Source organism: Phascolarctos cinereus, unplaced genomic scaffold (assembly GCF_003287225.1).
Source record: "Phascolarctos cinereus isolate Bilbo 61053 unplaced genomic scaffold, phaCin_HiC Scaffold_9;HRSCAF=440, whole genome shotgun sequence".
NCBI lineage: Eukaryota > Metazoa > Chordata > Mammalia > Diprotodontia > Phascolarctidae > Phascolarctos > Phascolarctos cinereus.
The window spans coordinates 204,540,509-204,556,104 of NW_027556402.1; the positions used below are offsets into that span (position 1 = coordinate 204,540,509).

The 15,596-nt window shown below is 37.7% G+C and overlaps 1 protein-coding gene across 7 annotated transcripts in view; it reads right to left on the bottom strand.

Annotated features, from left to right (window-relative positions):
• The window catches only part of PCGF3 (polycomb group ring finger 3), a 126,207-nt gene that overhangs the window by 16,010 nt on the left and 94,601 nt on the right, over window positions 1-15,596 (bottom strand). For 6 of the 7 annotated variants that reach the window (XM_078148484.1, XM_078148482.1, XM_078148483.1 and 3 more), the window contains 3 exons: window positions 11,934-12,022; window positions 3,074-3,211; window positions 28-108 (listed from right to left, as the gene is read on the bottom strand). In XM_078148484.1, coding sequence (XP_078004610.1) covers window positions 28-108; window positions 3,074-3,211; window positions 11,934-12,022 — 308 coding nt within the window. The remainder of the gene's footprint in view (window positions 1-27; window positions 109-3,073; window positions 3,212-11,933; window positions 12,023-15,596) is intronic. The other variant, XM_021005281.2, reaches the window with a different exon arrangement.

Genomic DNA, 15,596 nt, shown 5'->3' on the forward strand with positions numbered 1-15,596 from the left:
CCTTGTTACAAAACAACTGGGTCATACCTTAAATCTCCATCTAGTAACAACTACAAACTTGAGTGTGTGGTCCTTGCCAAGAATTTCTTCATTGCATAATATATCCAGCTAATAGAAGAGGAAGAAATACTTTAATTTAGGGTGGAATAAATGACAAAACACACCAGTCAACGAACACACATTACTACCTGTTGTAAATAAGTTAGGCTAAGACTATCAATGACAAAAACTCTCTCTGTTGGTGGACTCTGAAGACCACAGTCTTCGAATGACTGAGATGCTGAGGCTTCTCCATCATATAATAGAATTTGTAAGACATTATGATTTCAGGTCTTTGTTATCAGGATGATCGCAACCTTCTTTTCAAAGGGACAACTAATGCAAGTGTGGCTTATGCCTTGATGCCTAGAGACAGGCTTGGACAATCTGGCTATGATCTTTGCTGCCACCCACAGTCTAGACCTGTGACTTAGGTGCAGAAGGCGCTCCAGGTAAGGAAGCTCCCTCTCCCAACACAGGCCAGTGACTGTTGTCCACTAGAGCTGGGGATATGGGCAGGGGGCACTGAGAGATTAAGTGCCTTCTCCAGAGTCACAGAGGAAGTCTATGTCTGAGGCAGGACTTGACCTCTGGTCATCCTAACAGGCTGGCTCTTGATACACTCCATGGGATGCCACAGAGAAGATGAAGTCATTCCTTTACAGTGAGGAGAATGTATCCCCATCATTTCCTTAAAACTCAAAAGGGGTCACTAGTAATATTTATGGGAATGATAAAGCATTTTATGAATTTCCCTTGCAATCTCCCCTCGTAAGAACCAGATGCGGCTATCTTACAGATATAAGGGAAAACTGAGCTACACGTAAATGTCTCTTTGCATTATTACTTAGAGGGGAAGAGAAACGCAGAAAGTGTCAAAGAAAACATTTAAACTGTTGTTAGTGGACCCAAATCTTTTTTCACAGCAAAGACTCTGTTTCCCATTTTCCCCATACTGTCTTCTCCTGAAGCCTATAGAGTGCTCTGTATTTGGTGGATATTCAACACTGCTGATAGCTTCCTCTCTTACAGGATCTGTTTTCTGGGAGGGCACCATATTCTAGCTTTCCACAGTAAAGCACAGGGCCTGTTAGGCTCACCATTTTCCCTTATGTTTCCTTTACTCCCTGCTTCCTTTTCATCAACTCAATGTACTTTTGACTTCCTTTCCAAGACAAGGCCTTTGCATAAAAACAAGGCTTTGCATACAAACCAAATAAACTTTTGGAATAGACTTGCAATTAGCCCTTTCTTCAATCAAATCACAGAGCCACAGTCATGGATATTTAGGGTTGAAAGGGATGTTGGATAGTTCATCTGGTCCAAATACCTCATCTTGTAAATGGAGAAACAGACCTTAAAAAAGGAACTGATTTATCCAAAGTCATATCAGTACGTTAGTGGCAGAAGCAGGACTAGAATCCAGGTTTCCTAATGTGCGATAAATATTCTTTTCACTATACTATGCTATAACATTCTATGTTAAGCAAATAATAATAATAGTAACTCACATTTATAGAACACTTTAAGGTCTGCAAAGGGCTTTCCTCACAACAACCCTGTGAGGTAGGTAAGTAAACAGTAAAGAATAAAAAATTTACTCAATTTTTTTACATAGGTAAAGAAACAGCAAATTGAGAAATTTGGGGTACTTGATTGCAAGGCTCCCTTAGGAATCTCCCCAAATACTTAAAAAAAAAACACTCCAAAACCTAATTAGTCATGATTTTTGATGATGCACGTAAGAGCTTCAAGAAAGAAGTGAATTTTTATCATGTATATAAGTATTCGATTCTTTTTAAAGAGGCATGAGTTATCATTTAATGATAAGATGAAAAGAGATGCCAATTATCTCTAAAATTTTGGGTGGAAAAATCTCAGCATCTCAGTTTATGCACTGAGCAGAAAGCCTCAGAATTATCTTCTAAATGATTAAGTTATTTCAGTTCTGGACTGACAGGCTCCTAGATTTGGAAGGAACTTTAATGGTCACGTGGTCCAACTTGCATCTCTTACTGCATTCCTCACACTCTTCCAGTAATACAGAATTGACCACTTGTTCAGGAAGCTCACTCTATAATTAGCTAGCTGTAGTTGTTAGAAAGGTCTTCTGAAAAGTGAACTAAAATATGCTTCTTGGTAATTTTCACCCACTGGTCTTACTTCAGCCCTCCCGTGATAAGTCTAATCCTTCCACATAGCAGCTTCTCTAATGTTTTAGTTAGTGATTATACCTTCCCTCCACACCTCTACCTTCAGTCTGATTTTCTTCTAGGCTTAAATATCCAACATAATTCTCAACCACTCATTACATATAGCATGTGCTTCCCAGACCTATCAACCATTGTGGTCACTCTGCCCTACAGTCATGGCTCCTGAGATAAAGTAACTTCAATACTTTATGACATTAAATGTTTAGTACAGTTTTATTTTTTACTCACTGGGCAGTTCACTGAGGGAAGGGGGTTTTGCTGAACCTTGCAAGGATCTATATTAAACACCTTCCCCAAAACACCCAAGTACCTCCTTGTCCTTTCTCACTGCTCTATCTCCTCCGTCCCAAATAACTCTTGTTCAGAGTGAGTTAATTCATATATGTCTTAAGATTTAAAAAAAAAAATTGGAGGGGAGGGAAGGGAAGGGAGGAATAGTTTCCAACCAATTACTGTATAACATTTAACTAAAAAATATATTCAGGTCCTCCTTCAGTGGATTTAAGACTCAGCTTCCTTATAAACATGCAGTTCTTAGACAATTAGTATTTACTTCTTATTTTTCACCATATTTGGAGATGCTTCTTACTGAAAAGTCCTTGTACATCTACTAAGGCCAGTCCTGTACTAATAATGATAATGGTGGGAACAGTAATAATGCCAGAGTGCACATGCCCTGTTATAATGACAAGGTGAATGCATAGCTATTTTACATTGTTTTAAAATTTTCTAGTTAAAACTTGTAACAAAATAAGAAAAAGCTATTTCTAAAAAGTATCTGCATTTACAAGTGTTGTCATTTACTTAATTTCCCATTTTACCTCATTGAAAGATGAAAGATTAAGTTTTTTGGCAATGAACTTCTTTAGATGCAAGACTGTTGCCTGTGCTGAGCAGCGGATCCATTTTCGTTTCAATCCACGTAATTTGCTGCTATTGCATTCCAGGCAGATGCTTACCTTCAAGAGAAAGTGCACACATGTTGGCAGAGCTCATTAAAAGGAATTCCACTGGGCTCTCCCTGGAAATGCTTTCTGAGCTATCTATAAATGAAATTACACCAAAGAACTCTGATATCCGTGAACACTACAGCTTTCCTTTACCTTATTACTGAAGCAAAGTAACTCCATCTGTGGCAATTTTATGTCTATTCATTTAGTGCACTCGAGATCTGGCTGTCAACCAGAAAAACAGAATCCAACACTTTCCTGTTGGTGCATATTTTACCATTTCATACTGAAGCACAACTCTGCCTATCACTACACCAAAGGAACCAAAAGGGAATAAACAGCCATGGGACAATACAAGTTAAACCTGTTTCCTGTTGTCTTAGTCCAAGTCTGTACTCTGAATTTCAGCAAAGAGATTGAAACAAGAAAATAATCATAGAATCTGTGGTCTTGGCCAGTTACTGTAGCACCCAGGAAACTTTCTGAGCGGGCCGTGTTATTCTAGGTAGATCAACTACAAAAAAATTTTTCTGTGTTTCAATGTGTCCCTTCCCTGGGACAAATAATTATGCCACTCCTCAGATGGTTGCCTTAATTTCCTCTATTAGTATTAAATTATATTGAATAAACATATACTCTTTCTCCACACTCCTTTAGAACAACAATGTTAACTAATAAATAACCAAGGGGCAAAAAATGAGAGGATGATTCAGGAATCAGAATTAACCAAGTGGGTTAGAATTAATTTCTTGACACAGGGCAACAAGAGGGAACCAATCAACAGGCAAGAGAAGGATGGCTTCAAGAGCTGTTAAAAAAAAAAACAGGGAAGAATATATTAATTTGCTTATCCCACCTCCTTCACTTCAAAAGGAAAGGAAAGACCTTCAGGATGTCAGAAAAAACCAGGTCCATTTTGTCTCCCTGATGTCTTAGACAGAGACTTGAAAAAGCAGTGGCCCTAATGAGTGCTGAATGAATGAATGTATGAACTTACGTGAAGCTGAAAGACATGGTATGTGACGTGGGTAAATTAACACTTCATGGGGTTTTACAGGTAGGAGGTCAGAATCTAATTTTTATATGTAATAATAAGACTCAGGATAAAATTTTGAGGAGCAGAAGTAAAAAGAGGCACCACAAGCAGGAGGTGCATTTATTTCTTCTCATTCTAAGAGAATTTCTTCTATGGAAAGTACACAAAAAGAAAATGTATAGGTGAGTTAGGGACTGCTTTGAATTTTAATAAGGAATTGAAGGATATATCAAATGGTTGCTAGCCTTTTATACTTTGCTAAAAGATCACTAACTGTTACTTAAATGGTATAAAACCAAAAGCATTCTAACGTTGACTTCTTCAGAAAATTCTGTGATACAGCTGGATGATGCTGTGTTCAAACCTGTATGTGTGTAATTGCCCTCCCTTACTGCATAATATGTCAATCTTTTAAAAAAATTTTAAATTTAAAAATTAAAAAAATATATACATATACATATACATACTTCCAAATTCGAGGCTGACTTAGTCTGGACATATTGGCAACAGAGTTTTTCTCCATTCAGGCAGGCAGGGAGGAGTCATTCACCATCTTTGTGACTTAACTTATAATGAAGTCTGACAAGGTTTCAAGGTTTACCCACTTGTACTAGCTAAAGACATCCTCTAGTGCTACTGGATGGAAAAGGATCCTAGGATCACAGGCTTAGAACTAAAAGGGAGCCCAGAGTCTGACCCTCTGGGTTTACAAATAAAGAGAATAACCTCCTACAGGTAGTAAACGGTTGAGCTGGAAGCTGAATCTTGGACCTATAACTCTGAATCTGGTGCTTTTCTCACTGTGCTACATTTCCTCTGCCTCATGGCCCTTCCACAATCATGTGTAAATCCATTCTAGCACCACTGGGGTATATGACACTAAGAGGCTGCAGTCATGGCTATGGAATCTCTCTTGAATTTGTGTGTACTAAGCTGCTCTGACCTCCATCACATACCTCCATAGCTGGAAGGGGTAATCACAGTCCTTTCACAAACTGATGAGCTCTTCAGGAACTGATTTCAAAATGCAAAAGATTCTTTTTCCTCCCACCACTTCAGCATCAGATTTTTTAAATTTTTAAACAACTCTAAGACATTTTAAAAAATAGAGTTATATCTCCCATGAAATGAAGTTTAGTACTACACATTAAAAAGAATGAGCTCACAGCTTCAGGAATTCATTTCTGAAACCTTAGGAGATCTTCAATTTTCTGGCTTATTACTTGTGCAGAAATATCAACTTGGAATTTGCTCTGATTGTGGTTTGGTAGACAGAGATGGCAAAGTGAGTGAAACAACCCTGATTTAGTCATGTTTCATCACAGGCATAAATATGGGGAGACAGAAACAAAGAAGCTGAAACAGGATGGTATTTTTTAGTGGCTTTTGGTTCTACCGAATCCTTGTAGACTCATTTCCTTATCTGTAAAATGAGAATCTTTAAATTGGTCACCTTGTAAATGATCTCTAAGGATCCCTTCCAACTCTTACTCTGTTATCCTATTGGCATCATCAATTATTCTACTATTCTTAGCTCTCTTTTCATGCTTCCAGTCATGGGTAAGAACAGGAATGGGGAGATCTGCAAGAATAACTGCACTGACAGTGCAGAAAAATTCAGTCTGAACTCTATACGTTACAGGTTTACATTTCAAAATCTATGGCACATACTGTGCTGGTGTGACTCAGGAAGGGGACCGGGCGAAGCGTTCTATGAGGTAATCTTCTCTACCATATTCGCATGTAAATGCCCTTAAACAGCGGTGAAAGCTATAAACAGCATCAGACCTGTTTTTGTGGTTTTAGTACCTCTGCACCAAGGGCTGCAGAATTTCTGTTTTTTACAAAGAACAAGTCCATTTGTGACTGTTAACTACTACACTGGTCTACCTGCTGTAGATTTTCCTAAAAGTTCAAAGGTATGCTTCATCATTCACAACTGTGCGTCCGCGGGACTTAGAGATCAGTTTATATCAGTCTATTTTCTGCCCAGTAAAGGCTCACCGGAGAAAGCATCACTAACACACTAGTGGGCTTGCCTTCATTGTTATTTCATTGTTATTGATATTGCCGTGCTATTTAATGTCAAACATGAGTCAAAAAAACCACACTAGAGCAAAGATATTTTAATACTAATTACTGATTGAGTTATTTCTAAATCTAGAGTCAGCCCACCAACTCAGCAAAAATAAAATCAGTATCAAATTAGAAAAAAAGGATAAAAACGAGATGAAGATATGACATACAACTGAGGCAACTCATAACCCATTTAAACAAATAACTGATGCCTCAAAAAGGGGACTGGATAAAGAACAGACTTCGACCTAGACATTTACCATTTCTTAAAAAAAAAATAAAATTTAATCAATGTCAACAAACTGACAAAACAAAACTACCTTGTTCTCTTTGCAAAGCACAGAGACAGTCACCAAGGGCAATGCCCATTTATAGAACAGACTAACTTGTAAGATCTTAGACAGGTGTTTAAACTTATGAGAAGCACTGCCTTATAAAACAGCAAGAATCAGTGGAGGGGAAGCAGCTTGAGAGAAAAGCTTTGGTGAGAAATCCAACTAAGCATAGTCATCTTGAACATTTAATGATAAAACTGAAAAAATGCTTACAGATGAAAAAATGCAAAATAGATGTAAAGCTTTTTTTTTTTAACAAATTATTTTCACTACAAAGTGACAGTAAAGCCACAACATTCAGACAGCACAGCCTTTGATGTGATACTACATAAGAAAGCAGTAACATTAGTAAAGAAAATAAAAAAAGAAAGAGCAGCTGGACCATCAGGCACACACAAAGAGGTCACAGCTGAGAGGGCCGCACTTCTTAGGGTGCTACGGTATCAATTTCAAGACATCTCAAAAAGGAGAGAAGAAAAACTTGACAAAAATTTCAGATCTTACTGTTATGTAAAAAAGGTGAATGAGAAAATATTAACAACTATTGACCTGTGTGCCTTCTTTTCCATTTTTACAAACTTTTTGTGAAAATAACTTACAAACATTGAGGTCACATTGATGAAAAAATGAGGAAACAGGCAAGCTTTTGCTAATTACATTCTGCAGCAGAACATGTCCTTATAATCTCACAGTCAATTAGATATCATAAAGAATATAAAATCTCGTTGTGTTTATTGTTTGTTGACTTTTTTTTAAGCAGTATGATTTAGTCAAGTACTGGCTTAAATTAAGGGCTTTCCTCCAAAAAGGTGCCCAAAATTATAAAAAATTCCTTGAAAAAGTTAACAAGAGATAACTTCATTCAATGAACCTCATGTCATTAAATATCAAGTGTAGCATAAAATGGGGAAACATGTTCAGTTCATCAAAGGTGTTTTGCCACCATCACAAATGTAGTGTATAGGGTACAAAGGAAAGCTAGATTCCCTATTGATGATTCAGGTCTTCCAGATGTTCCTGTCTGCAAATGACATCCTGCTGATTGTATCAAGCCCAGAAATACTGCACAGCCTCTTAAATTAGACCCATAATCACTCAAGACAATTTGGCCTAATTATGTACATAGGACAAGTGAAATAGATGAAGAATGCTTATTGTCTAGATTTTATATGCAGTTGAATGGACAACCCATAGAGTTGGTCCATCTGAGCAATACAATCTAATACAGGCATTGTGAATGTGCTGGGTCCAGGTACTGAATAGGAGGAAGAGAGTAATCTTTGGGAAATTACATAGTTCTTGTAATGACCACAAGCTTCTCTCCAAAACAAGAGTCCATTAAAAAAAAATTTATTGAAGGCTTTGTTTTTACACCATATTAATTTCCCAATATACCCACCTCCCCCCCAGCCTCCCACCACTCAAAGAGCCTTCCTTTGTAACAAGCAGCAAAACCACTGAAATATCGATCGTGTCTAACAGCATACATAACCATATCCACAACCGTAGTACCCCAACGCTCTCATAAAAGGAAGATGACCAAAGGTCCATCTTGTTAACCACAAATTTCTTTTCAGTGATGCTGCATGGCCACAAGTTATGGAATATCACAATCTTCAAAGAAGTGAAGTTGAGGAATACCCAGAGACCAATGGAGAGGGGTACATGGTTGTCATGAATAGGCTTCAACACATTTCCAACTAAGAATTATGCAAGGGAAACAGGGAAAAAGAAGTTACCAGGGAAAACAAGATGGGTTGGTTACACAGTAAGAACAAGAGATAACTGATATAGAGACAGCCCATGTGCTCTATCACTAAATGTCAGGACAGCCTCCAGCACATAGAGTGGATCCATCAAAATACTGAAACAAGCCTCAAAGAAGAAGGTGAAGAAGCCATTCAAGAAGATGTACCTGTCGTCTTTCTAAGACTTATAATCATAGAGAGAATTAGACATTATGCTTTATAGAGACTTAGATCTGGAGTGACAGAATATTGTGCTTTATGACTCACCCAAAATCACAATCTTTCGTGATTTGGATTTCTATTTCTCTATGTATCACTAGGTAATGTGATGACCAGATAAAAAGAAACTGGTTGCTTTTAGTCCTGAAAATAAACTCTCACCTATAAATATTTCATAAGTTTTTTCTCCTTAATAAAGATTGATATGGATAATAAATGATTAATAAAGATCAGCTTTCTTTAAGCTGATCACTAATCCAAAGGGATGTGTTTGTTTCACAAAAAGAAACCATTATTTTCTGTATGCATGTGGTACCATCAATATGTTTGGAAACATATGGATTTCTGTACACTGGTTATGTTCATAATCACATGAATTATTTTCCTATTTCCCAGAGCAGCTTTTCCCTTATTTGGCCATTGAACATTTTGGGGCTTGAAATGAAATATATTGATGGAGTCCATAAATACAGGGGGATTTGGAATAAGGAATACCTACAGTATAAACAAAAAGTTAGGGAAATCTTGGAGAAAAACAAAATCAATTCTATTTCTGTAACAAAAAAAATTACCAAATGAGTATTTCATATTTAATATTTGAGGGAAAAGTACCACTAACATCAAATCTTCTCACAAAATCCTTATTCATATTGTGCAAAACAACAGGGTCCACAGAACAATTTGGCAAACAATATCCTAGAAGGTAGCAATAGCTCACATTTATGTAGTACTTTAAGGTTTGCAAAGCACTTTACATACATTAGTCATTGGACCCTCACAACAGCCCTGTGAGGTAGGTGCTATTAATACCCCCATTTTACAGATGAGGAACCCGAGGCTCAGAGGGGTTATATGACTCCCCCCAGGTTACCCAGTTAGTAAGTGTCTCAGGTTGGTTTAGGACCTAGGTTTTCCTGAGTAAAGGATTATAGGACAAGATTTTATCTAGGATTAAAAGAACAGATCAACATTGGTTCGCAGCTTCCTTACTCCACCTTTCAAAAAAAGCAGCATGAGATACAAGGTATCTCTACTCCTCCTAAAACACCCCCCTTCCAACTACATCACTGATCCCTTTCCTCTTGCCTCATCTAAGACCTGGCTGCAACAGTCATCCCATTACTCCCATCTTCTGATAACACCTCCTCCACATCTGACTGCAAGAGCATGCTCAAGTCTTCCAAACCTAGCAAAGTTTTCCTTGATCCTCTTAGCTACTCAGCTGGCTGCTGTCTTATCTTTATCCTTTCCTTTACTGCTGAACTTTTTGAAAAATATGTCTGTGTCTAACTCTTTTCTTTCCTTACTACACTCTATCTTTCCAACTCCCTGTCCTCATGCTCTCATTTCCACAATCCTAATGAGATAGCTTCCTAAAAGGTCTGCAATAAGCTCTCAATATCAAACCCAATGGCCTTTCTTCAATCACAATCCTTGTGGATGTAACACTGCTGACCAGTCAATGCTCAGGGAGCCTTGCTCCTCCCTCGGCTTCAGAAATGCTACACTCTCTGTCTTTCTAATCTCTCCTCTTTGTCTCCTTCATCCACTCCTCATTTTCTTCATGGTGTTCCTTAAGGGTCTGCCTTCAGCTCTCTTCTTGTCTGTCTTTATACTTTCTCCCTTGGCAATCTAATTTTTAACTACAATCTCCAGTTAGATGACTCACAAATATCTCCTACTCTCTTTAGAAATTAGATTTACATCTCCAAGTATCTATTGGAAATTGTTTCCTATATGTTCTACTGGCTACTGGAACTCAAACTGTACCAAACTCAATTTATTTTCTTTCTCTTTAAACCTACTCCTCCTCCTTATTTCTTGACTTCTGTCTCTGTAAGTACCATCCAGTTTCCTGTATCTGTGATTCTGGGGTTATCTTTCTGAATTCCCTTCTCAAATCCCATCAATTCTAGGATCCTATTCATTCAACTTTGGTAACATATCTTCAGGGGTATGCTGGTAAATGTTTAATAATCAGCTCTCAAAAACAAAACAAAACAAAACAAACTACGCACGACATACCTTTGAGTTTACTTTGTATTATTACCATGATTTTTTTCTGTCACCTTCTTAGATTGAGACAATCAACGAAACGTTCAGTCACATCCTGATCTGTAGCATCTGCCCGTTTCCAAAGTGTAAATGCTCACACTGAAAATGTAACCACTGGCTCTTGGTTTCCACACCCCAAAGCTGCCTTGAGCACACTCCCGCACATCTTGCATTAGCGCCCTCGTTCTCTATTCTACTCCAGTTGCCCAGGTACAGATTCTCATTTACTACCCACCCAGACAAGGGCAGTAATCTTCCAACATGTTTTCCTATCTCTAATCCAACAAGCGTTTATTAAGTGCCCACCATGTTAAAGACCTGTTCTCCCTCCAAACCATCCTTTTAGTTGCTATAAGGATAATCTTGTTTTATAAATTGTGTAGTTACGTTGATCCTCTGTTCAAAAGGCTTCAATAGTTCCCTACTATCTGCCAAGTAAAGTTCAACCATTTCCCCCCAGGTGTGCTCTAGGTCCTCTATAACCCATCTTTCTAGTCTTGGTTCCTATTACTCTAGAACATGGATTCTTGACCCGGGGGTCTATGAATTTTTAAATGCTTCAAAAACTTCATTTCAGTACACTGGTTTCTCTTGTTACCCTATGTATTTTACTTAATTCATTTAAAAATGCTGTTCTGAGAAGGGAGTCTACAGGTGTCCATAACACAAAGTTAAGAATCTGACCTAAACTTTAGACACCCACCAACTCACTCCTATCTTTTGCCCTCCTGTTGTGCACAGCTAGAATGCCCTCCCTTATCTCTTGCCACCTGCTGAATTCTTACTCGTTGTTTAGAGGTTAACTCAAACACCCCCTCTTCTAGGAAGCCTTTTCTAATCCCTCAAGGAGTTAATCCCCTTCTGACCTGACATAACAATCTGATGTGATTATCACATAATATTCAATACTATAGTTATCTGCATCTATTTATTGCTTTACTATAATGTAAGCTCCATAAGAACACCTAAAATTGGCACATCAAATTAGAGAAATCCTAAAATTCTTAGGACGTTCATCGAACAGCTAATTCTCTTTAAAATCTACCTCAGTCTAGGCTTAATGATGGATCATGCTTTTGTGAAGCCAATGTGCAGATGACTTCACGTCATTACCTGTTAAGAAGAAAACATATCGGGGTAAAGCCACAGGCTTCCAACGGGCTTATGAACTTTTAAAATACGCTAGATGTTACATGTCCAGAAACGTAAATACCATCACAAGAGCATTTTAAGACATGAATATTGATGGAAAAATAAACTACCTGTTCATCACTTCTGTGGTAGTCATTATCCTCCTCTTGTTTTTCTTCTGATGTTTCTTTATTGGAACTGTCATCGGCTTTTGTTTCACCTTTAATGCAAAGGTAAATACTTTACTGATGAAACCCAGAATGTCTTGTTCATTACTCAAGTCTACACAGTGTAAGTTAAGGTGATATCAAAACACATAAAGTCTAAATAAAACAGTAAGCAGAGTATCTGAATGTAGAACACACGCAAAGTCAAAGGCAGATAACTAAGTGCAATGGATTCTAAAAGAACACGGCCTTCCTTAAAACTAGATCATTTCCCAGATCCCAGTTACTTACTATCAGATAAGAAGTCTCCTGAATAGGTATCTCACCCTATAATATTTGATAAATTATCACAAGGTATACTGATATCTACCTCGTCTTTTCTATATTGGCAGCTCTTAGAGCATCTGACATGATTTAATGTTTAAGAGGAAATTAGTAATTTTTTTTCATTCTAAGTTCTAAAGGAAAAATCTATATGTATTCCCATATTATCTAAAAGTTGTTAAGAAAGTTTTATTACTGTTGATTTTAAAAAAATAGAATCTTTCCTGTTAAAAAAGTTTTAGCCTTTAGGAATAAAGCGTTCCAGGAGTTAATATTTAACACCAGTCACTGTTAACCCAGAAAGAAAAGCAGAAAGGTTAAGAAAAGGGAAAAAATACTCTACCAATAAAAAACATTAAGTAATTTAGCTCATTTCATGTATCAATGAAAATTATCAATGCATTTAATACTACAGTAACTGGGGAGAATACACACGATATTAATCCTTCACTTAAGGCCAAGTCAAACTAAGGGTTAGACCAGGGCTTCTTAAACTTTTTCCACTCATGACCCCTATAGTGCTTCTTAAACTGTGGGTCGCAAGCCTGTATGGGGTTGCAACTAGACTACCTGAGAAGAGCAGACTTCCTTAGTGGTTAGACTTCATCTTTCTATGTGAACCTCTGATGATGGAGGCTCAAGAGTGCCCCTTTCTCACCATGGTGAAATCACAGAGGATACTACTCATCTCTAGAAGTCTATCCTTTATCCTCACATTCTTAGATGCTTCACCCTGCTGCCCAGAAAATTCTTAAACATTTTTGTTGATTTTTTTCATCTTCTTTCTCTTTTGATTTAAAAAGCAAATGAATAAAAAACATTTATCATATAGGAGGCTTTCTTGGAGGGTGAAAGGTAGGGATATGGGGAGAAATGTTCATGATATAAAAATAAAAAGTCAGTAAAACTTTTTTTTTTAAGGAAGTGACTTCTCGTGTCTATTAGGCTGAACTTGTTTAAGATGAACCTCTGTTAAAATGTCCTACTCTAAGAACTCACTGTAACATGGAAGGAACCTTGAAGGCTGTGCAAGTAGACACAATTTCCTGAAGATTCTACCAAGCAAGAAAGACTCTGACTGTGTCTGGCTTGCTAAGTACAGAGCAGCTCATCACCAGAAGGTGACATATCAAGTAATGAATTTAGGGACCAGAGAAGTCCATGAAACGGGTAAAAATAAAAAACAGCTTTTGGTTCTGTGCGGCCTCTTCAACTTCCACAAGGAAGATGATGGCAAACTGTGTGTGTCGGGGGGGGGGGTGTCCCCCACACATAGAGTGCTGAGAACTGCATCCCAGGTTAATTTCACAGCTAGTTCTCTTAATGTGAAATCTTTATCTATGACCTGCAAGTTGATAGGCACAACTGGAAGAACTGAACTGTATCCATACTGACAGTCTTGAACGACAGGAAGGACTCCAAATGTGGGGGTGAATCCTCTACAGAGGATTTATAGAAAAACAGAGATAAGAATAGTACAAGATGAAGTGGCATAAAAGCTTGTAATCGATACTCATACTGATGGGATCACAGAATTATCTATAAAGCTATATGTATCTGATCATCTACAGTTTTGAGATGATGGGAACATGGTACCTGATTGTTATTTACCTGGTTTTCCCTTTGGAGGAGGAAGGAGATATTAATTAACTATTACAAATAACAAAATGAAAAATCACAAGGCTCCCAGAGCATTAGGCATTCTGACTGGCTAAGACTGAACTGGGACTGTGAAAATGAACCAATAAATCTGATTCAGAGAGCTCATTTGGGCAAATCCTCAAACTGGGAATTTTGTTCTAAAGAGAAGCAAGCACTCTCATTTGAGGCCACGAAGCAGAAAGATGAACTGTGCCTAGATTTACAGAACGTTAGTTAAGGATCAAGTTAGAAAGAAAAGGTGCCATTCAGTCTAAAACAGGATAGTTTTTTTTTTTTTCACACAGGTCTAATGACTGTGTCTTTTCTCTTGTTCCTTGTAAATAAACCCTAGAAAATACTCAGTGATGACAGAATGTCGAGAGAAGTACCGTTCATAGGAGCAGGGAAATGACAGCTGGCCTCTACCTTAATCAGATATTTAGAATGTTATGTACAATTCTGGACACCATATTTTAGGGAGGACATTTATAAAAGCTTAGAGTATCCACAAGAGAATTACCAGGATGTTTAAAGGTCTCAAGTTGATTTCCTATAAGCTAAAAGAACTGAGGATGTTTGGCTTACAGAAAGTAAGACTTGGGGTAAAAGAAGAGGTAATTGTGTTATCACATGGAAGGATTAGACTCTGCTCTCAGAAGGCAAAACTATGAAAAATGAGTAGAAGTTGCAAATAGGTAAATTTAGTCTTAAAGCCAGAAAAAGATTCTTAATAATTAAGCAAAATCTCAAAGTGGAATGGGATACCTTGGGAGGTAGTGGGTTCCCCTGCACTTGTGGTCTTCAGGCAAGCACTAGATTTCCACTTGTTTGGTATAGTTATTTTTATTCAGGTTTTGGTTGGACTAGATGACTTCCAAGGTCCTGTCCAACTGAGAAGGGTATGTGTGTGTGTGTGTGTGTGTGTGTGTGTAGGAGAGAGGCAAGCTAATAACCAATGCACCTAGAGATGATGACAATGGCAGATGGTATGCAGGCGAGGACATGGGACAGTCAGAGTTCAAGTACAACAGGTATCTGAAACCAGAAAGTCAAATCAGCTCAGGGAACAAGAAAGTCCAAGGGGCTTAATGTCTCAAGTTGGAATTCAGAGGTCAGTGAGATTAGTGAAATATGAATGCTAAAGTATCAAATCACTTGAACTAGTTCAGAAAAGAGATTTTATTCCCAGTTGATTTCTATTGCCTCAAGCACAAAGGGTGCAGGAACTTCAGGTACAACAGTTAAAGGCAAGCCTCAACTATCTTCTCTGAGAATACCTGTTGTGGAACATACTTCCTTATTGCCTTTCCCTCACTCGATTCTATACATTTCCTCTGCCTGTGATATCTGCTCTGACAAAATGCCAGGTGTTATAATAGTTTCCCTCTCATTTTCTTTGTGAAAATGTATTCCAGAGTAAACAATCTTTTTATTCACAACCTCTGTGTTTCCTGGCCCTTCAAGAGAAAATGTTTCTTCACTTTCAGTATCTGTATATTATCTTCACATGTCATTATCTGTACCAAGGTTCATGACTGCCCATAAATGTTCAAAAAAATAGAAGTTACATTAGAATACAGAATACCAAGCACAGAATCTGAGTGTCAAGTAAAGCTTCTAAAGTTTAACAAAGTTTAAAGAGATTCTTAGTATTGCTGATTG